The sequence below is a fragment of the Pleurodeles waltl genome, chromosome 8 (assembly GCF_031143425.1).
Source record: "Pleurodeles waltl isolate 20211129_DDA chromosome 8, aPleWal1.hap1.20221129, whole genome shotgun sequence".
Lineage (NCBI taxonomy): Eukaryota > Metazoa > Chordata > Amphibia > Caudata > Salamandridae > Pleurodeles > Pleurodeles waltl.
Window position 1 is genome coordinate 823,067,106 of NC_090447.1, and position 22,144 is coordinate 823,089,249.

The following is a 22,144-nucleotide window of genomic DNA, read 5'->3' on the forward strand; positions in this document are numbered from 1 at the left end:
TGGATAGGGCACTGATAGGGACATTTAGTCCTGTGGGTTTCCCCAAGGAGGTGGTATCTGACTGGGATACCAATTTCATGTCACTGTACATTAAGTCCATGTGAAAGGAGAGTGGTGTTATGCACAAGTTCACCATGCCTTATCACCCCCAAGGGTAAAGGTTCAACCATTCCCTGAAAGGCATTATTATGGGTCTTTCAGAACCCCTGAGGTGTAAGTAGGACATCCTGTTAAGATGTCTGTTTGGTTACAGGGAGGTACCGTAGAAGGGGGTTGGCTTCAGCCGTTTTGAACTTCTGTTTGGGCACCCTGTGAGAGGGCCTCTCAGTTTGGTGAAGAAGGGACTGGGAGCAAGCTCCCAAGAAGCCGCCCCAGGATGTATTTCTTTACATGCTAGCCTTCAGGAACCAGAGAATCAGCTCCCGAAAACTAGCTCAGGAGAATCTGGAAGCTAGCAAGGAGGACATCAAACTATGGTACGACCAGAATACCACTCTGGTTGAGTTTCGGCCTGGTCAAATAGTGTGGGTGATGGCCCTGGTAGAGCCCTGTGCTCTTCAAGATTGTTGGTCTGCGCCATTTAAGGTGAAGGAGCGCAAGGGTAATGTCACCTACCTGGTGCACATGCAGACTACCAGGAACTCTTTGAGGGTCCTGCACGTGAACCGCCTCAAGCCACAATTTGAGAGGTTGAGTTGACCATGCTCTTGGTCATGGATGATGGGTGGAAGACCGTGAACCTCTCCCCAACCTCTTGCTGGCAAAAGAGCAGGATGGGTCAGTGGAGGGTGTGAACCTCTCCCCTACTCTGAGCCTAGAACACTGGGGACTTCCCCCAGTTGCTGGGACAGTTTGTCTCTATGTTCTCACTCACCCCTGGAGTCACCCAATGGTGTACTCAAGGTATTGACACTGGGGACAGCCTTTCTGTTAAGCACAAGTCTTACCGGGTGACTGATAGTGTGAGAAACCACATCAAGGTGGAAGTCTCTAAGATGCTGGAATTGTGGGTGTTTGAGCACACCAACAGTCCTTGGTCCAGCCCAGTGGTTCTGGTCCCCAAGGCTGCTCCTCCCGGTGTCATACCTGAACTGAGGTTCTGTGTTGACTCCCGGAAGCTCAACGTCATCACTGAGACTGGCGCACACCTCATCCCCAGAGTTGATGAGCTCATTGACTGGGTGGAACCTGCCAAGTTCCTCCGTACATTTGATCTCACCTCTGGGTACTGGCAGCTCACCTTAGCCGAGGGGGCAAAGAGAGGTCAGCGTTCTCAACACCAGAGGGGCATCACCAGTTCTGTGTTATGCCCTTTGGGTTGAAGAATGCCCCTGCCATCTTCCAGAGGCAGGTCAACCAGGTCCTGGCTGGGTTGGACAACTTCAGTGCCGCCTACCTGGATGACCTTGCCATCTTCAGCTTTAGCTGGGAGGACCACTTGTCCTCCAGGACGTGTTGAAGGCTCTGCAGAGAGCAGATCTCACTATCAAGGCAGGCCAATAAATGCCAGATAGGGTAGGGGGTCTGAGGTGTACTTGGGATCCAGGTAGGGAGCAGCCAGGTGGCACCCCTCCAGGCCACAATTGACATTATTCTGGCTTGGGCACCCCCACCCCTCCAAAAGAGGGGAGTCTTTTTAGGTCTCACCGGGTACTACAGGAGATTTGTCAAAGGGTATGGCACCATTGTTGCCCCATTGACGGAGCTGATTTCCAGGAAGCAGCCCCATCAGGTGACCTGGACAGAGGTGTGCCAGACTGCTTTTAACACTCTGAAGGAGGCCATGCACACAGCACCTGAGCTCAAGGCTCCTGACTTCTCTAAGGAATTTGTGGTGCAGACAAAAGCTTCAAAGCATGGTGTGGGAGCCGTGCTCCCATGGCTAAACGAAGAGGGCCTAGATCAACCTGTAGCCTTCATCAGTAGGAGGTTACTACTCAGGAAACAGGTGGAGCAGAATTGAAAGGGAAGCTTTTCCTGTGTTCTGGGCACTGAGGAAGCTAAGACCCTACTTGTTTGGGACTCACTTCTGGGTTCAGACAGACCGCAGGCCCCTCAGATGTTTACTGCAGATGAGAGGTGTGAATCCTTAACCGTTCAGGTGGTCCATCTCCCTACAGGGAATGGACTACAATGTGGAACCCCGCCCTGGCACAGAACACGCCAAAACTGATGGTCTGTCCAGGTTCTTCAGCCTTAGTGATGAGAAATCCCATGAGGCCGAGTAGTTCTATCCACTTTCAGCTGGGAGGGGACACGTGTTAGACCTGTCAGCCCTTGGTGTGGTTTCCTCTGTCTTTTTTGGCTCCTTACCGCCTGTTTTGATCCTGTGCTGAACTTCGTTTTGCTGGCTTTAGGATGCTGGGCACTTTACCACAGCTGACCAGTGCTAAAGTGGAAGTGCTCTCTGTCTACATTGTATTTGTGATTGGTTTATCCATGATTGGCATATTGGATTCACTAGTAAGTCCCTAGTAAATTGCACCATTGGTGCCAGGGGCCTGTAAATCAAATGCTACAAGTCGGCCTGCTGCACTGATTGGACCACCCACATGAGTAGCCCGGTAAACATGTCTCAGGCCGACCACTGCAGTGTCTGTGTGGGCAATTTGGAACAGTCAGTTCAACCTGGCAAGCGTACCCAATTGTCAGGCTCAAACCTTCCCTTTTACTACATGTAAGTCACCCCTAAGTTAGGCCCAAGGCAGCCCCATGGGCAGGGTGCAATGTATTTAAAAGGTAGGACATGTAGTCAGGGGTGTGGAATTTAATAACATATCTACTTGTCCATGGGACAGATTGCTTCTTAAATCCTCTTGTCTGGTAAAGAAATATACTTGTCCCTTTGGTGCCATGTAGTGCGGAGACAAATTATGGCAGCAATCTCATTATGTAAGAGCTCTGATAATAGCCTCTCTAATTATTTCAGGGCTACTATTATAGTAGGGCTTGAATACTTGCAATTTCAATCCCAGCTATAGCAATTTGCTTATTTTACCACCTTTCCACAGATCTACATACTAGGGCTGGAGGAGGCAGTAAGCAATAGTTCCAGGTCTGGAATGGCTTGGAGTTTGCAAACCTACTAACTTGCATGTTTTAAGGATTTTCACCAGCTCTTCTCTAATCTCTTTCCATAATGAGAAAGGCTCGAAATTTACTCCTGGCAAGGGCAGAAGTAGAAGTTCTTCCAAGGTTTTGAAAAAAAGTGGTTGGAGGGAAAGTGAACTTGTAAACGCTCAACAGATTTTCACATGAGCAAATCTACACATGCATATTTGCTTGTGCTAAAATACAATTCACAAATATTTTCTAGGAGTACGCTTTCCTGGTCTACTTCTTTAAGTTTGTTTGAATTCATGAAAGCCACCAATTCAAAGACAAATACCACTGGGGCACGTTTGTGACTTTCTTTAAGAATTGGGTCCCTAATTAGGTCTGGCATTAAAAAGGAAATTCATTTTTTTGTACTTTTATTTTTCTCTTGGTCTATTGGCTGGCTTTACTTGGAGTGATCGCATTCTGCTCTTCCACAAGGAGCATACTGGCACACAAAGTAGTTTTGTTCAGTGCCGGGAACCACTGTGCAATCTGTGGTGTAACAAAACTGGAGAAGAACAAGGAGAGCCCCTCCCTCACTCAGGGCAGGTGCTGAGGAGGCCCCATGTAGGGGGGCTGCAGGTCCTTTATTAAGCAACTGGTGGCAACGAGTGCTATTTAAGACCAAAAACTTTTTTTTTCTCTTTTTGACAGTGTTTGTTACAATGGTGAGGCCCTGGCAGCTCCCACAACAATAAAGTGTTTCAAAAGCCATGTCAAAACAAGACACGCATTGACGAAACCAAAAGTCTCACAAATAAAAAATGACAGGTCCTTGGCTTTCCCAGTGCTTGTTTATTTTCATGCTTCCCATAATCTTGTTGAAAATGGTTACACTGGTTTTCCATTAGGATGTTTTTTTTTGGGGGGGGGGGGCAATACTAGCATGCATCCACACATTTTATTAGACGATACTTCAATGAAATAGCACCTAAAATTTCATAGTAGCAAGCAAAACATTTTTGTTTTCCTACTTGCATTTTTTTTTTTATTTTTTTTTTTAAACCAAAGAATCATCACTCTTTCTTACAAGCTGCTTCAAACATTTGCATCTAATCAGAGAGCATTCTGGAAGCATTATACTTAGCCTCATATTGTTAAACTTTTCAAACGTGTGTACATTTTTTTTTTTTTACTGGAACCACTGTCAGTAGTGCACTGTGACCTTAAAATGTTTATTTACAGCGCTCACCCCAATAATGAAGGATTTTAATTAATGAGCCATAAATACAGGTTTGAACAGCATTAACCTATAGACACACATATTGCAGACAGTTCCCTTCTCTGTAAACTGGAAGCCAAAGGGATTATACTGCAGGGTGTTGGGCCTACTCGTCCAAAGGACAAAATAAACATGAAAACTTGTTGCCCTTGACCCCAAACAATATGTCATGGGCGCGGGCGATAGGAATTCCACATCCCTGACTGTACTGGTGCGTTTTACATGTCCTAACAGTGAAATACTGCTAAATTCAGTTTTCACTATTGCAAGGCCTATCACTCCCCTAAGTTAACATGAGGATTGCCTTGAAATACCTTTTAAGTGTAATGTCCCACTGGGAAGAGATAGAGATAGAGTATTGATTCTCTGAACTCACAATTTAAAAATACACATTTTAGCAAAGACGTTTTTTAGGTTGCAAGTTTGAAAATGCCACTTTTAGAGGGTGGACATTTTCTTGCTTAACCATTCTGTGCCTCTGCCTGTCCGCTGGAATACACATCTGGGTCAAGATGACAGTTGGGCTGATTGTTTGACTGTATAGCGTGAAATTACAAAGGGATCCGAGGTGTTTCCTGCATGTCCTGATGGGTCTTCTTGGGCTAGAGTGGTGGGAGGAGTTGACACTCGCACATGAATGGGGCTATGTCTGCCCTTACACAAAGCAGCCTCCAGCCCCCTGGAGTGTGTCTGGGGCCAAGGCAGGAAAGACAGGGCCTTGTGCATTACAAAGACTTCCTTTGAAGTGTGCCTACTTTAAAGGCAGAAAGGAGTATAAGTATTGGTCCTCTGGGACCACAACTTCAGAGCACTTCTTGACTGAGGGCATTCTACCAGGAAGAAGAGATAGGTGCCGTAGGATGGACTACCACTCTAGATGTTTTGCTGTGCTGGCTTGCTGCTTCTGTCCTGGGAGTGAAGATTGGACTTCACTTTCTACATCCTGCTTTCCAAGGTTCTCTAAGGGCTTGAACTGAGCTTGCTTCCTGTTAGACAGCTCAGGGTCATCAAAGACTTCATCTGCCAACACCTAGACTTTCTTGCTGAGAGTCCTGACTTGTCAAGTGGTGTCAACTTCAGTCCTTGGGCCCTTGGAAGTCAGTTGTTTTGAAACCAAGAAGAAACAAAGCGTTTTGACTCCAGAGTGACCTCGGAACCAGCACCGCTGTCTGACTCCGTACAGCTGCCTGCACCAGAGCCGTGGTCTCCGCCAAGTGCAATGACTGCGACAGACACCACAGGCCTGACGCCGCTGCAGCACCTCTGAAGTCCTGCCACAAGCGTGAGTCCTGAGTGCCGTGCCCCCAACGTCCGGGTCACCCGACTCCACCACAGCACCTGTGGCGTGACAGCGGCACTGGTAAGTTGACACCGCATGTCTTGACCTGCTTGATTCATTGACCCCACCAGATCGTAGGAACCAATGCCTCTCCACCGATAACGCATCACCTCCCCTGCAACTGTGAGGAACCAATGCCTCACCTCCCCTGCTTCGCCGTAAAGAACCAATGCCTTACCTTCCCGGTAGCTATAAGGAACGGACGCTGCACCAGCTCCTGCGACGCCTTATCGCCCCAACTCCGTGCAACGTCTTTGTTTCATCATTTTCAAAAGGTGCTGTACCTGGGGTCCATAGGACTCTGTGGCCACTTTATAAACTGAACATCAAGCGTAGTGGTTGAAGTACGGGGGGAATCTGAGGGGCACATGCTGGTTAGGATTCACCTTCACAGCGCTTGAGAAATCTCTTGTAAATGAAAAAAAATAATAATAATAATTATATATATATATTCTCTATCTCCCTCTCTAAAAAGTGCTTAGACTCTCTCTCTCGCTCTCTCTCTCTATAAAAAGTGCTAAGTGCTCGGCCATTACTTACCATTGGTTGGCTTCCATGCCACTCATTTTGTTGCTCCTCCCCGGTCGGGTCGACCTGTTTTTTTTCCATGGAGCATGGACGAAGAACAGCATCCTGTTCTGCGGCCAGTGTCCTTCCACAGGTCGCTCACGTTTGGAGGCACTTACTTTTTTTAGTTTCTTCGCTACCATCAACATGCAAAAAAAAACAGAAAAAAAAAAAAAAAACAACAACACACTGTACTGCTCACAATTAATGCAAACCTATGCTCAACAACAAGCATTCATCACTCGTTTTCAAAGAGAAAGTCTGTGCTATGCTGCTGGCTAATTCACAGAGAAAGCAACATTTTTTTAAAGCATATTTAACGACCATTACAATAGCAGCACCGGGATTTATTTTAAAACTTGACCTGATTATCATTCTTAGCACTACCTATATGGCTAAGTGTTGATGTGCAGTTGGAGTTCCCTCAATCCTTTGTTGCTTGCCCTCCCACATCTGCTTTCCCACTCCACAATCAGTTGCTTTTCCCATTCCGCTCCCGCCCTCCTCCCACTGTTCGTCGACCTGCTTTCACCCGACGCGTTTTTTATTTCCTAATGTATTTATCTGGTGCTACTTTGCTCTTGTAAGCTGTATACCTAAAAATCGCTGCAAAACGTTGTTTCATTTGTACGGCTCTTCACATACAAACATTGTGGGCCATTCTGAAGATTTGTTTTCATTTGCTTGCTTCATCTACTGTTAATTGCTCCCTCCTCCTGCCACCCGCTCCTCTGATATCCTGTTGAAATGCTTCCTGGTGAAAAATGGACACTTAATGTCTGTATGACTACTTCTATGGCTTAGTTTGTGCACTGTTGCTATGCAGGCACCAGAGCTCTGTCAGTTAAAACCTTTCTGCTGACACCTATTTGTATCATATATGTTAGAAATTGGGTTTCTGGTTGGCATAGATATGCACCCTGTTCAAGCAGGAACCACAATCCTAGTCAGGGTAAATCACAAACACACCCTTAGGTTAACCTGTGCTTACCCTGTGGTAGCTAGGCACAAAGCAGTCAGGCTTATTCTGAGAGGCAATGTGTTAACTAGTTGTGCAACACTTCAAGCAGTAAAAACGCCACACAAAAAGACATCACACCTGGTTAGAAAAATAGAGTTGAATTTAATAAAACAAGGCAAAAACTACAAAAATCTAATAAGTAGAACTTGAGTTATGAATTTTAAAGAATAAACTGTAAAATAGCTCTTGGAAGCAATAAGCACCTATTTGGGCTATATAAATCGCCCTGGACTGGGGCAAAGTCAAAAGTTTAGACGGACAGCTATGGAGAGCAGGCCTGATACAGGGGCCCAAGGAACAAAAGCACCTTGATCCTGGTTGTGTCAATGTCGAGAAATATGTGAGGTGCAGACTAAAGCAATGAGTCGGTGTTGATCCCTGCAATGGAGGCAATGTGTCGGTCCTTTCCACGCAGTGGCAAAGATATGTCGATTCTCCCATGAAGCAGCAGTTATGCATCAGGTCAGAGATGCAGCGGTTCCTAAGGCGATATGCCAAGGTCGATCCACACTAAAGAGGTGATGCATCGATTCCGATCCAGGCAATCGGGCCGATGTGCAGATTTCAATCCAAGCAACTGGAGTGATGTGATGGTTCTGGCTAGAACAGCATGTTATATTCACTTCCAGGGTCCCAGGACTGTATTGGCACCACCTGGCAGGGCAAGACTAATAGATGGCACAGTCCAGGTACTGTAGCAGTTAAGTTGGTGTCCCTGAGGCTTCAGAAAACAGGAGGGAAGCCAGCAAGCCCTTGGAGTCACTTTGGTTCTGGGATGGAGAGATGCAGGTCCAGTCCTTCTCACTCCCAAGCAAGGAGGACAGCAGGTCAGCACAGCACAGCAGGGTCAAGTAGAGTAGCAGCCCATTGGCGTGGCAGTCCTTGTAGCAGCACAGCAGTCCTCCTTCCTGGAAGAGTGCTCATATGTCCAGAAGTGTATTAACATGGTGGCATCAGTGGTAGAGGACTTATACCCAGTTGTGCCTTTGAAGTGGGGTAGACTTCAAACAACGGTCTTTGAAGTGCTGGAGCTCCTCCCTTTGTGCCTGCCCTGGCTCCAGACTCACTACAGGGGGGTAGGACACAGCCCATTTAGGTGTAAGTGTCAGTTCCTACCTCCCATCCTGCCCAGGATGGCCCATCAGGTACACCTAAGGTCCCTTTGTGTGGCTATCCAGCAGGAAGTCCACCAGTCATTCACCCCAGACGTGTATTCAGAGACAAGCAGTAGGCACCAAATTGTTAAAGAAAATGCCAACTTTCTAAAATTGAGATTTTCAGGACTGCAATTTAAAATCTGATTTCACCATAAGTTGTGATTTTAAATTGTGAGTCCAAAGATAACAAACTTGATAAACGTATCTCTTTCAGGTTGTGAATTACACTTATAAGATGTAATAAGGCAATCTCAATGTTATCCTATGTGAGAGATAGGCCTTATGTTAGTGAAAAGTTACTTAGGGAGTTTTTCTGAGGACACATAAAACTTGAAATTACATGTCCTGCCTTTTAAATACATTGCACTCTTCCCTCTGGGTTGTCAAGGGCCTAATAGGGGAGACATATGTATAAAAAGGGAAGGCTTGGGCCTGGCAAACAGGTTATTTTGCACTGGTTAGCAGTGGTAAAGTGCACAGAGTCCTAAAGCCAGCAGAAATTAGGTCATAAAAGTGGAGGCGGTAGGCAAAAAGTTAGGGGGTACAACCCAAGGCTGTCAGGTCCAAAAATCAGGGGTGTGGAATTCCAATAGCCAGCCTCCTAGGACCTATTCAGGGCTTGAAAAATCATAAAATGTTACTAGACCTGCAGGTCAAGTAACTCAAATATTCTATTCGAACTAACTGTAATGTACTTGACCCGTAAACGGGTCTCAAATTGTGTGATCGTGGACAAATAGTTTACAGAGTCGCCTTTTTCTTAATTCTCACATATGATTGCACCTTCAAATATGTGAGCTCAGCATTTCTGCAGTACCAAAAAACCTCTTTTGTTTGATTAAGTAGACTAACGTTTGCTGCATGCATGACAATAATCTAGTCCCACACACCCATGAGGTCTAGCCCACATAATCTAGGACTTCTTTTAGTTTACTAACAACATTGCCATCGGGGCAGGGGTGTTTCTCAGTTTGTTTAAACACTCAATTTTAATACATATATTACTAAACCATGATGTGGTAACATATTGTCATCTACACACAGTAACTTTCCAAGAAATGTCCAAAAACCTCTCCACTAACTTTCAGCTTTACTGATAAAACTATGTAGTGTATTAACAATCTGTGAAAATTGGGTGTCAGAAAACATATCCTTTGCATGTCAATATATAAAGTATTCTGATTTGTTTTCATCCTATTAAAGTATTTTTTCATTACACAGATATATAAAAAAGGGCTTTCACAACTACTGAAATATATTTTGAAATGTTTGCACAGTTAACTTAGTCATTTAAATGTTGTGTGTTAGGAAAAACTTGCTACCCTATTTCCTTTTATTTTACATTCCAAGCAACAGGTCACACAGTTCACCTTACAAAGTCCTGGAACTCCGCAGTCATAAGGAAAATTAATTGCAAGAAAAACTGACTTTTGACCTCTGCCTGTGAACACAGAGCAAATGTGACATAAGAACAAGACTTAAAGGCATCTTTAATTGCCCCTCCACTTTTCAACTGAACAGAACATCTGTTCAGTGTCAACTGCCAAAAGGGACAAGTAAGTATTAAAAATAGCTCGACCTGATCAAATAAGACTCGCCAATGCAAGTGGTCATGTGGATTTTTCGAGCCCCAATATTGTTTGGGGCCAAGGACAACAAGTTTTCATGTTATTTTGTCCTTGGCACAAGTAGGTTGTCTCCCTGTACACAAGCCTTTTGGTTGCCAGTTTAGAGTACCACATTATGGATCAAGTAAGGACATTGTGTGCAGTTAAGGTAATATGTGCGTACAAATATTAATGCTGTTTGTACTTGTATTTATGGTTCATTAATTCAAATAATTTATTATTAGGGTGAGCACACTAATGAAACGTAAGCTTGGACAGCACTGCACTGCTGATAGTGGTACCAGTATAAAAATGCGTACACATGTTTGCAAAGTTAAACAGTAGGAGGCTATGTATAATGCTCTCGGATAAGATGCAACTATTTGCAGAAGCTTGAAAGCTAGATTGATGAGTCTTTGCTTTCAAATTAAATGTTCACAAAAAAAATGCAACTTGGAAAAAATGTTTTGCTAAACTTTTCAAACTTTTAGGAACCATTTCTTTGAAGCATCATCTAATAAATTGTGTTAATGCATGCTAGTATTCCCAAAAAATATTCATAATGGAAAATCAGTGCAACCAGTTTCAACAAGATTATGGGAAACATGAAAATAAACAAAAATTAGCAAAGCCCAAAGGTCTGCAATTGGTGGTCAGCCTTTTGGTTTTGTCAATGTGTGTCTTGTTTTGACATGGTTTTTGTGAAACTTTATTGTTTTGGGAGCTGCCAGGCCCTTACCATTATAACAAATATTGGCAAAAAGCAATAATATTTTTAGGTATCAAAAAGCATGCATTGCCACAGTAGTCTCTGGCACTGAAAAAAAAAAAAATACTTTGAGTGGCAATATGCTCCTTATGAAAGAGTAGAATGCGGTTACGGTCACTCACAGTGAAGCCTGTTTGGGGGGGGGGGGGTGGAAGCGGGAGAGAGAATTTTCATAAAAATGAAAGGCCTTGGTTATATAAAGTCACAAAAGTGCACCAATGGTAAATTACCTTGCATTAGTACAGATTTACAGCTTTCATGAATTCACAAATAATTTACAGGAGTAGGCCAGGAAATCGTACTCATAGAAAATATTTTTGGGCTGCATTTTAATGCAAGCAAATATGCATGTGTGGATTTTGCTCCTGCAAAAATCTGTTGAGCCTCTACAAGCTCACTTTCCATCCAACCATTTCCCGCCCTCCCACCCACCCCAAACGTGAAAGAAGTTTTATTTCTGCCCTTGTCTGGAGCAAATTTCCAACCTTTCTCGGTATGGGAAAAGATTAAAACAAAGCTGCTGAAAACCCCTAAACATGCAAGTGACTGACTTGCACAGAGTCCAAAGCGCATTCCAACCCTCGAACTATTGCTTATACCTACCTCTAGCTCCAGTATTTAGATCTGTGGAAAGGTGGAAAAATGCAGGAATTGACAGAATTCAAACCCTACTATACTATGAGCCCTGGCATAATTAGAGAGGCTGTTATCAAAGCTCTTATATAATTGAGTTTGCTGTCATAATGTATTGCTGCAGTACATGGCACCAAAGGAACAAATTATTATTATTATTTTTTTACAGGACAAGTAGATTTATGAAGCAACCTGTCCCATGGACAAGGAGGTGTTTTATTAAATTCCACACCCCTGAACAATACAGTTCACATGTTTAAAAACTAGCAGCTGACTCTGCCTTTCATCCTTTAAAGGTTGATAAAATAACTAACAGTGCGTTTGGGAATCTTCTGTAATTTCAGTGCTCCTGCTGTTGGGCACTGTTGGATACAACAGGTGTCATTCATTTCTATGCTGAAAATTATGTCAAAATTGTCTTTGCTCTGTGATTTATTTAAATGGGGAGAAGAGGAATCAGATGTTGAATGTTAGAAATTAGGTTCATGCGCTCTACAGATAACCAAATGTTATGCAGCATTTTTCTAGTATTTATTTTGACAATTAATCAGGGTACCATAGTAATCTTCCTAGTTCTTATGAACATAAAATCCTGTGTTATCTAAATACACAGGCACGTATTATCTTATTTCTTTACTTGTTCAAGATTAGCAGCAAAGAAAACCAAGCATGGATGAGAGTAAAGAAAATAAGAGCGCTATAAGGCAAGCAGCGCTGGCTGCATCACAGCTCTTTATTTTAAGCCATGATGCACAGCAGGCTGTGGTGCTATGCAACATGTCTAGAAAAACACTGACAAAGCCAATGGATCTCCCATAGGCAAAACCTATTGGCTTTGTCAATGCTTGTTTATTTTTAGAAAACCAGTTCCCCTACTTTTTGTGAAAAGACAACCATACCAGGACTGTTAATTCCCAGAGTTGAAATACTTCAGCTGTAGTATAAGGCAGAGTCTCCTGTGCTGTGAAACCAAGGGAAGGCTGAACAGGTAAACAAGCCGTCCTGCCAGAATGCCTGCCTCCCTGAATAAAATGGAAAAGCATGCAACTGGCCAATCTGCAAATGTAAAAGGAGTTTGGAAGGCAGTATTGGCTTTAATTGATTACATCACTAGAAACCTCAGATGACACACATTGATTCTTTTTTAGTGGTACTAGCTAAGCTGTGATGTGTGTGTACTTTTAAAAGACAGTTCTAAAACAATTGCATTATGTACACTCTGGGTATTACTACAATCTATTTTGGAAGCACTTTTTTCATCTTAAAAATGTCCGCACATTTTGTAGCAGCCACTCTTATACTGTATGTAATGCAATTTTAAAATAACGACTTGCATGTTCGTAGTGCTTTCTGTCAAGACTGGGACTTTGTACCACTAAACATACACAATTAGCTATTCTCCACTGCACCAACCACAATTAGGTTCTTTACCTCTCTGGCGCAGTGCGTGAAGTAATATAGGGTTCATAATGTACGATAGTTTATTTACAACTGATTACCATAACGTTCATTACATTTTCATTTAAGCTGTGCGTTATTTTATTTGTAGTTACCTGAAGGTAACAGAGAAAAATGTTACAAAATATTTTTGTTTCGTTAGTCCTGCCTTTTAACACGTCCCCAAGCTCACTCGCCCCATCTACTTTGCGCGCAGCACTGCAGTTACCATACTTTAACTTACTGCGCCCAAAGATCCAATGGCAGTAAATGGTATAAATGTCACGAGGCTTACAGAACTGCCAGCTCGTATTGTGCGTGGCCGCTTCCAGACTCCAACCGCGTCCCATAAGGCTGTCACGAGCAGCCACAAGCTCTAAGGAAGTGGAGAGCAGCCAAAAAGTCAATAAAAAGTGTGTCATTCTACAACTCACTCCTAGCACCCATGGTCCTACTCCGCTCTTCAACACACCCACAACAACACGCGGTAAGTAACCTGTCCGGCTCTTCTTTCCATCATTAACTCACCACGCACCACGAAAATCCAAGTAAGTCCAGCCGTTCACAATTGGCAACACACCATATGATGATCACTCGGACAAAACATGTGCCAACTCTACAGCCAATAAGCACTGCGGACTTCTGGATGGGGCGCTAGGATTGGATAATGTGCTTTCATTGCTTCTGTACGTTGGTCACATTGCACATAAGCAGTACCTCCCGCTCGCCGACGGCTCCTGGAATACGTTTTGCTGGGGATTGGTTGTAATACGACCCGGAAGTGCTAACATTACGTGCAATAACATCCGTTAAGAGACCAACTGCGAACAACAAGAAACATCCTGATTTTATCAGCGGCCCATGTAAGTAGCGAACTGTGGTCTAGTAATCTACATTCCTTTGTTAATCTACCTAATCCGTTACCTATAGCACACTGCGAATTTGTCTAAACTCATGCAAAAGTATGCTGAGATAATGGGTTGTGCAAGGAACTGTAATGGTCTCTTTCTGGAAGCACCTTCAAACCTTAGCACGACTGGCAGCTGCAACATGCTCGTCATAATTGGTTAAGCCCATGTTTGGACTTTGCTTTCTACTACTTGGAGTCTTGAGTTTATAATGAGGCTAACAGCCATAGGCGTACTAGAATTATTACAAAAATTGGAATAGGGAAAACGAGAGTTCTTATCAATTTGATGGAAATAAGGTAACAAGCAAATGTATGATAACGATTGCAATAACTTACACGCTCGACCATCGTATGTTCACAATAAAACCACATTAAGTCTAATTAATCCTGTCTGATCACACGAGTATATCCATTTTAAGCTTAGTTGCTATAACGTGCTTCTACGGCTTCTCTTCCGTTTAATGTCTAACCCATTTATTTTCATCTCTTAGATTTCCGAAAACACTCCATTGATTAGCATCTGTAGCATTTTGATGTTTTCCGAAATCTCATTAATTAATGACAGCCACGTATTGGAATATTTTTGATTATGAAATCATATAAAGTGTTCCTTTTGAATATTGGCTTTGATTAAAGGTTGACTAAGGGCTGTGAAAACCAATGAAGACTGCGGCATTTAACAAGCATTGGCAAAGTCTATAAGCCTCGCCATTACCCCTTAGCCATGCTGTGTAGCTTTCCAAATGCTGTGCAGCATGGCTAAGTAGGAAGAAAGAACTTGTTTTGGCCTTTGGTTGTCCCATGCATCTACAAAATGTCGCAGCTGCGTTTTATTCTTTTCATTTGCCTTTCCAATCTGAATCAGCAAATAAAATGAAAAAGAGGTGCATACTGTAGAAATAGCTGGAAAACACACGCACACTCAAGGTGTGCTTAAACAGAAAGAAAACAGAGCCTGAAAAAGGAATAATTGTAAGGCCACAGTGACGCGTCAAGAAGAGCAAGGACGGCACACGTATGCTAAAAAGTAAGAAGAAAGCAAATCCGTGATAATGAAGCTAGCCATTGGTAAGCAATGAGTGGGATTTAAACCGGCTTTATTTTAACAGTGTCTTGCAACAGAAAGCACATGCGTTGTGTAGAAGGCAATACCTAAAAAGGGCTGCATACAACCTCTTACAAAAAAATAAAAATAATGAAAATTGCATGGTCCTTTGTAAAGGGCAGTTGTCACGTGGAGAAAAAGTCTGAACCTGGTGTTGTATAATAGTGACCAGGCTTTGCACGTGGATGTGGTGACTGAACATTATAGGGCTAATGATTGTCGAACAAATTACTGTTCCTGTCACCGTTTCAACAATATGAATGTCATGATGGTACATTTTGAATTGTGAAATTTCAAATTAAAGATGCCTGAATTTAGCACAGCAATATGGGAAATTGATTCGAGAGCAACTTATATGTGTTATTACAATGAGAGACTTCCATGTTTAAGCCATAAGAAATCTTGTTGGGATTATTGCTCCGAGCGAAATGGATTGATTATTACTCTAGGAAACTAAACATTCCTTCGGGCAATTAAAGACCAAACATTGTTGAACTAGCCTTTCATTTAGAAATATAATCGGTTTCACCAGTCAACCGAAGAGTTTATAAGGTCTGCACCAAAAGCTGTGATACAATATTATAATTAATTGTGGTAATTTGATACCTCTGAAAGCAGTATTTGTGGTGGGAGTAGTAAAGACGTAGGGGCGATCAGGAGTAGTAAAAACGGACTGACTGGCGTTTAATCTGCAAAGTACAATTCCAATAGCAGGCAATCCTCTAACGGTTCTGGAAAATTTAAATGTGAATGATTAATCAGAATCTTTAGCAATGAAGGGCCTCAAGCCCCCTCCCAGTAATTAAGATTTTCAATAGGTTGTTGTCAGAGCATATCTATGTTTGAGGAAATTCACTCCACAGGTGGTTTGCTTTGTAACTCAATCGGTTTATCATAGGATTAAACATAACATCACCAGCGTTTTCGTATATTTTTTGTATTATGTCGTGCAAAATTGGATAATACCCCAGAGTCTCTGGATAGTATTAGGAAAGCAATAGCATGTCCCGCTAATTGCGGAGGAGTTCCCCCACCTTTTGCCTTTGTGAGAGGAGATAATAGGAGCAGTCTGAAAAGGAAACACACTTCTGCACACTATACAGTGTTAATATAGGAAAGCTGGTGAGTAGAAGCAGCACTGAGAGTAGATGAGGGACTCTAGGCAAGGGGTGACCAAGGCCATGTACAGCAATATGGTGAGTAGCAGGAGGGTAGTGGTGACAGGAAGCTCCACGTTCACACAGTAAACGATCCCCATCATTAGCAAAACTTCTGGGTTTTAGACCAAGTTCAGTGCATCCCACCACAGTCTCACTTGCTACTTTGTTGTGGCTGACACCAGTATTGTGCAGTATTCATTTGAACTGGTTTGCCCCGATCCTTTGCTGATGAGATTAAAGGGCTCAACTTGTAAAGGGATCACTCTGGTAGGTTGCGGACCTTCCTGACGTTTGTGTATGAGTTGGTAAGTTGAGCATTCTTGATGTATGTGGCTCATTTAAATCTATAGTCTTCTCTTTGTTTTGTAGGTTACATTTACAATGGCAGCTGCTACTATAGTCCACGATACATCAGAAGCAGTTGAGCTGTGTCCTGCTATGGGATTACATCTAAAACCCATCACAAAAATGACAATCAGTGTCTCGCTTCCTCAATTGAAGCAGCCAGGAAAGTCCATCTCAAACTGGGAAGTCATGGAAAGACTAAAAGCCATGGTGCAGAACCATCAGTTTTCCACCTTGCGGATTTCGAAAAGCACCATGGACTTCATCCGTTTTGAAGGAGAAGTTGAAAAGAAGAGCCTGGTGAAGGCCTTCCTCACTGCCCTTGATGGCAAAACAATAAAACTTAGTGGTTTTTCTGATATCTTGAAAGTACGTGCAGCTGAATATAAAGTTGATTTCCCCACCCGGCATGACTGGGACTCCTTTTTCCGTGATGCAAAGGACATGAATGAAACTCTTCCAGGAGAGAGGCCGGACACCATTTACTTAGAAGGATTGCCTTGTAAATGGTTTGCTGCGAAAGATTCACTTTCTGAAAAACCAAGTGAAGAAGTACTTATTCGAGTATTTCAAACCTTTGGGGAAATACGTAATGTGGATATACCCATGCTAGATCCTTACAGGGAAGAAATGACTGGTAGGAACTTCCACACATTCAGTTTTGGAGGACACTTGAACTTCGAGGCCTATGTCCAGTACATGCAATATGCTGGGTTTATCAAAGCAATGAATGCTCTGCGAGGAATGAAGCTGATGTATAAGGGTGAAGATGGGAAAGCTGTGGCATGCAACATCAAGGTAAGGATGCCAGGCGCTAGAAATAGTTATTTTCATCTTAAATTCTTTGTCTGTTCCTAAATTGCCCAAACTGTCACAAAGTTCATCTGTTTTTTTTTTATTTTTTACTATTATTTTTTTTTTTTAAAGAGATTCAGTTAAAGTGCAAATTGTCTTTCTTATGAGCATCGCCAAGTAAGTTCTAAAAAGTTTGTGTTTTATTATTCTGTTGCCACTGCCTAACAAAATCCATTGTTTTACAGTAGTTTCATGCATGGAACTAAAGTCTGTAGCCAGTGTAAGCAATAATGTAAATGGCTTCATGCCTTTGAAATGTTATTTTACACTATAAATCTTGAACATGGAGAGACTACTGAAAGATCACAATGGAGGGTGCAGGTTTTTCAAACAATATATTGTACCTGGTCGGTCCTTATCTTTTTGAGAACATGGGTCAGGAGTGATATGGGCACCCTGACGTCCCAAGGCAGAACACATCTCCTAGTGATATACGCTTTGGAAACTGCAACATGCAGAGGTTCTGACATTGTGTGTTCTCGGTGGTGGCAAGCAGATCGACTTAAGGTTCTCCCTATTCACAGAAGAGACCTTGCGCCACCTCCAGGTGTAACCGCCACTAGTGACCTGCTAGGTGCTGATGGCTGAGTTTGTCTTCCCTGGCTCTCAGGAAGCCCATCAAGTGATTTACCACAATAAATATTCCTTGGCGATCCAGCCATTTCCAGAGGTATAAGGCCTCCGTGTAGGGTGTGTAACTCTACCCTGCCTTGTTTGTTGCTGTACCACATGGCAGTGGTGTTGCCCGTGAACACCTGCACTAGACTTCCCTTGATGGAGAATAGAAAGGCTTTCAATGCTAGTTGGATCACTCAGAGCTTCAACAGGTTGATTTGGAATCTGGATGCCACCGGAGACCAGAGGCCTCTGATCTCCACCTCTCCCAGGTGGCAGCACCAGCCTAGACGAGATGCATAAGTCACCACTGTCCAGTCTGGATGGGAAAGGGAGAGGTGTCTCCCACTGACCCAGTTGTGGTTCAACAACCACCACTGTAGATCTTTCTCAATCTCCTCTCAAATCTGGAGCAGGTCAGAGAGGTTCCCTTGATGTTTTGCATTCTGGGACTTCAGATCCCACTGCAGAGCCAACGTATGCTACCTGGCGTGCTCGACAAGAAGAATGCCATCAGTCACAGAAGCCTCAGAGTCTATCTCGCTGAGATCCAGGACTGAGGCTGAAGTATTGGGACTATAGCCTGAATGTACTGGGCTTTTTTTTCCTGGGGGAAATGAATTATTCCCAGAATGGCTCAGATGAAGGGGAGTGACTGAGGAGTTGTGTGAGTTTGACACATTGATAGTGAACCCCAAGGATTGAGGAGGTTCGCTGTAGTCTGGAGTTGGTTGATGACTCCCTGGGGAGAGCCTGCCTTCAACAGCCTGTCGTTGAGGTAGGGGAAGACTGCACCCCTGACCTCCGAAGTCGTGCTACCATCACCACCATCACTTTCGTGATCAACCAGGAGACACTGGTAAGACCAAAAGGGAGCACAGCAAACTGAAAATGCATCTGTCCCTCCAGCGAACTGCAGGTAGCTCTGTTGGGCCGGCAGGATGAGTAAGTGGAAATAGGTGTCTTGCATGTGCAATGCCACCAACCAGGGTTGAGGGCAGACAATATCTAGGTAAGAGCGAGCGTTTTGAATGTCCCCTTCTAGAGGAATGTGCTAGGACGGTGCAGATCTAGAACGGGTCGAAGACCTCCATCCTTCTTGGTCACCAGAATTTAGCAGGAATAACAACCACATCATATTTCTGGCACCCTCTCAACAGCCCCTTTGGCCTAAAGGGTTTGCACTTTATGCCGCAAAATGGAGAGATGGTGCTCAGTCACTCTCTGGGTGGATGTTGGAAGGTGCAGCAGGAAAGAAAGAAAGGGTAAGGCATAATCTTTGTGGACAATCTGCAGAACCCACCAAGCTGACGTGACCGCTTGCAAATCTGGATAGAATCAGTGGATTCTGCCTCCTACTAGGTGGCTTTGGCCCTGCAAGAGTACGCTAAAGAGGTTTGGCAGGGCGGGCTGCTGAGTTTGGGGGGCTGAGCAGCATGCTGTCCTTGGTTGCTTTGGGCACTTCGGCCTCTCCTGCAAAACTACTGGGCTCCTTGGTGGGGTGGGACAGGAGTTGGTAAGGGAAGCCTTGGCCAAAGCCATGAAAGAAACAGTGGAATTGTTGCAGCTGGCGAGGCTGGACAGGGAATCCCAGAGAGGAAGCAGTGGCCCTACTCCGTTTGAAATGTTGTTGGGCAGAGTTAGCCTTGTCCCCAAACCAACAAGTCCCATTGAATGTCCTGTCCATCAGAGAGTGGGAGAGGACTGGGAGTCATTGGAGAACCCAGTCAGTCACAGCCATGCATGACGATGAATGGCAATGATGGAACCTATAGCTAGCCCAAAGGCAGAGAGCTGTAGACCTATTTCTCTGCTCCCAGCGGTTAGCAAGATTATTGAAAAGCATGTTAATAAACAACTGTCTAGCTTTTTGGAAGATCATGATATTCTCTAACTCACTTAGACAGGCTTCAGAATGGGATGCAGCTCTTAGACCGCGATGTTGGTTGCAATCAAGGAAATGAGTGCCATTTTTAGATTGTGGTGGCTCAGCCACGATTATATTGGACCTTAGCACAGCCTTTGACATTGTCACATCCCATTCTCCTCTGCAAAATGCTTAAAGTGGGAATTTCAGGGACGCTAGCAAGTGCCTGGAAGCCTTCCTGGGGAGTAGGAGCTTTCCAGGTGTGTGATGGATCATTCTAGTCTACTATCCACCCACTACATAGTGGGGTCTCCCAGGGCTGATCGCTAAGCCCCACACTTTTTAATTTTTATGTACGGACCCTAGCAGAGATCATACACTCCTGCGACCTTGCTCTAGTGTCATATGCAGATGGGACTCAAATTATCACGACCCTGAGGTTAATCGGACCTTCATGCAACTGAATTCGTGTCTCATAGATCTGGAATAATACATCTAAATGGCTGGAACTGGGATGATCAGAACAACTTGGAGAATTACCCAAACCGGCCTCAGCAGTCAAGATACTAGGCATCTTGATAGATGAGAAGCTTACTATGGAAACTCAATCCAAAAAATTGTGAGTTCCTGTTTCAGTCTCCTTAGGTCCCTCAGAAAGCTTTTATACATGCTACCACACTCCACAAGAAGGATAGTGGTAGAGGACCTAATAAATTTACACCTAGACTATGGGAACTCCCTCTACTTAGGGAGCCCGAAATATGAGATTAAAAGTCTTCAAGTTGTCCAGAATGCAGCTGCCAGAACGCTTTATAAAATCCTGAAGTGCCAATCTACCAAACCTGCACTAATAGCCCTTCACTTGGGGCCCAGTGGAAAAGAGTATTATTTTCAAGGCCCTGAGTATTGCGCATCAGGCCATTCATGGGAGAGGCCCAATCATTATCCGGAGCCTTTAGGCCTCTTACATCCCAGTGAGGTCTATTTGCTTGACAGATCAGTGGCTCTTGTCAGTGCCCAAGGGTCAAAAGAGGAAGAAGCAGCAGCAGTTCATTTGCCTTTCTGGTTTCTAAGCTTTGGAACACTCTTCCCGCCCCCATCGGAAGTCAGCAGTCTAAATCCGTTTTTAGAAAACATCTTGAAACTCACCTTTTTGAAATCTGAGCTTGCTCAAATCTTGTAGCCAATTCGAAGTGGCGGTCAGTAAGTGCTGGGTAGCAATGCGCTATATAAAACCAGTTAGAATTGAATTGTCGTGGTGTCCAAGCCACAACTAATTGTGAACTTGCCCGCATCACAACCACATTGAATCGCCTGCAAAAAAATGGGGTAAAGGTCGTCCTGTACACCATGGAAGACTTGTGCTACTGAGTCCCAAAGGCCTTGTGTGTAGCAGCCCAAAAAACAGTAGGCATTGATCAATCACAAGAACAAAATCGCCGATTAGAAGAGGCGTTTTTAGAACATCGCCATTCGCTTTGATTCTCTTTCAGGAGTAGTAGAAAAATTGTTGAGGTAGGTCCGACTGGTGGACTTCTGCACCACCTGGCTCTCTGGAGAAGGGTGCTGTAATAAATGCCCAGGTTGCCTGGAGCAAGGTTGATGGCACCTGGTGATTTGTTTGTTAACCAGTGGACCAGTTCAAGGCTTGGCCCAAGCACTTAGGAGGGTCTCTTCCAAGACCTCACTGAAAGGGGGGATTGACTCAGAAATAATCTGGCCAGGTTGTAAGACCTCAGTCAGCATGTTTTTTTTCACTTCCATGGTGGGAAGCTGGAGGTCAAGGACTTAATTTGCCCCACGCATAGCCATAGCATAGGAAACAGATCCACCCGTGGCTGGGCTGAGAGGACAGAAAAGGGCAGTCTCTGGGCAGGTATGTAGTCAACTAGCCTCATGCAGATCCTCATACTGGTTGTTCTCTGTATAGTCTGGGTGAACTCATCACGTAGATTGTATTCATTCGCAGAGTCAGAGTTGAAGACTGAATGCAGTGAATGTAGCTTGCCATGTGGAAGTTCGAGTGCAGGAACTGGTGCCTCATTCGAATTTGGGTGCGGAGTCAGTTGAATTCGGACTGGTGTTAATTCCACATCTGAAAGGAACTGGGGCCATCTCCTCAGGAGGCAAGATTGGCATTGACGTACCTGGGCCTGACATGGGTTTGGTCGCTGGGGTCATCGTCTGAACAGGAGCCAAGGACGAACCCACTGGCAGTAGTCCAGGCAGACGGCCTCTTAGCTCTAAGGGGCTTTCAGAGGTGCACCAAAGTGAGTCGATATAGATCGGAAGAGCCGGAGTGTAGCTAAGCGAAGCTCATTGATCAGGTCCATAATGGTTGAAGACCCCTGAAACCCATGTTGTGCCAGAGCCAGCTGCGGAATCAGCTGGGAAGTCTACTGACCATGATAGCAGGAGAGAAATGGTTGTGCCACC

General features: G+C 44.1%; 2 protein-coding genes across 7 annotated transcripts in view; one reads left to right on the top strand and one right to left on the bottom strand.

Moving 5' to 3' along the window:
- LOC138250332 (arylsulfatase D-like) overlaps positions 1–13,521 on the bottom strand; it is a 664,413-nt gene extending 650,892 nt beyond the window's left edge. The window contains exons 1-2 of one of the 6 annotated variants that reach the window (XM_069205103.1): positions 6,201–6,508; positions 5,839–6,068 (exon numbers count right to left, since the gene is read on the bottom strand). Coding sequence is in view for 3 of the 6 variants with exons in the window: in XM_069205098.1 (XP_069061199.1) it covers positions 13,096–13,273 (178 nt within the window). In the remaining 3 variants the exon portion in view is untranslated. The other 5 variants (XM_069205101.1, XM_069205102.1, XM_069205100.1 and 2 more) reach the window with 5 other exon arrangements.
- Positions 13,522–13,570: 49 nt separating this feature from the next.
- Positions 13,571–22,144, top strand: part of AKAP17A (A-kinase anchoring protein 17A) — a 61,962-nt gene continuing 53,388 nt past the window's right edge. Inside the window, exons 1-2 of the mRNA XM_069205097.1 lie at positions 13,571–13,714; positions 16,396–17,169. Coding sequence (XP_069061198.1) covers positions 16,408–17,169 — 762 coding nt within the window. The 5' untranslated portion in view covers positions 13,571–13,714; positions 16,396–16,407. The remainder of the gene's footprint in view (positions 13,715–16,395; positions 17,170–22,144) is intronic.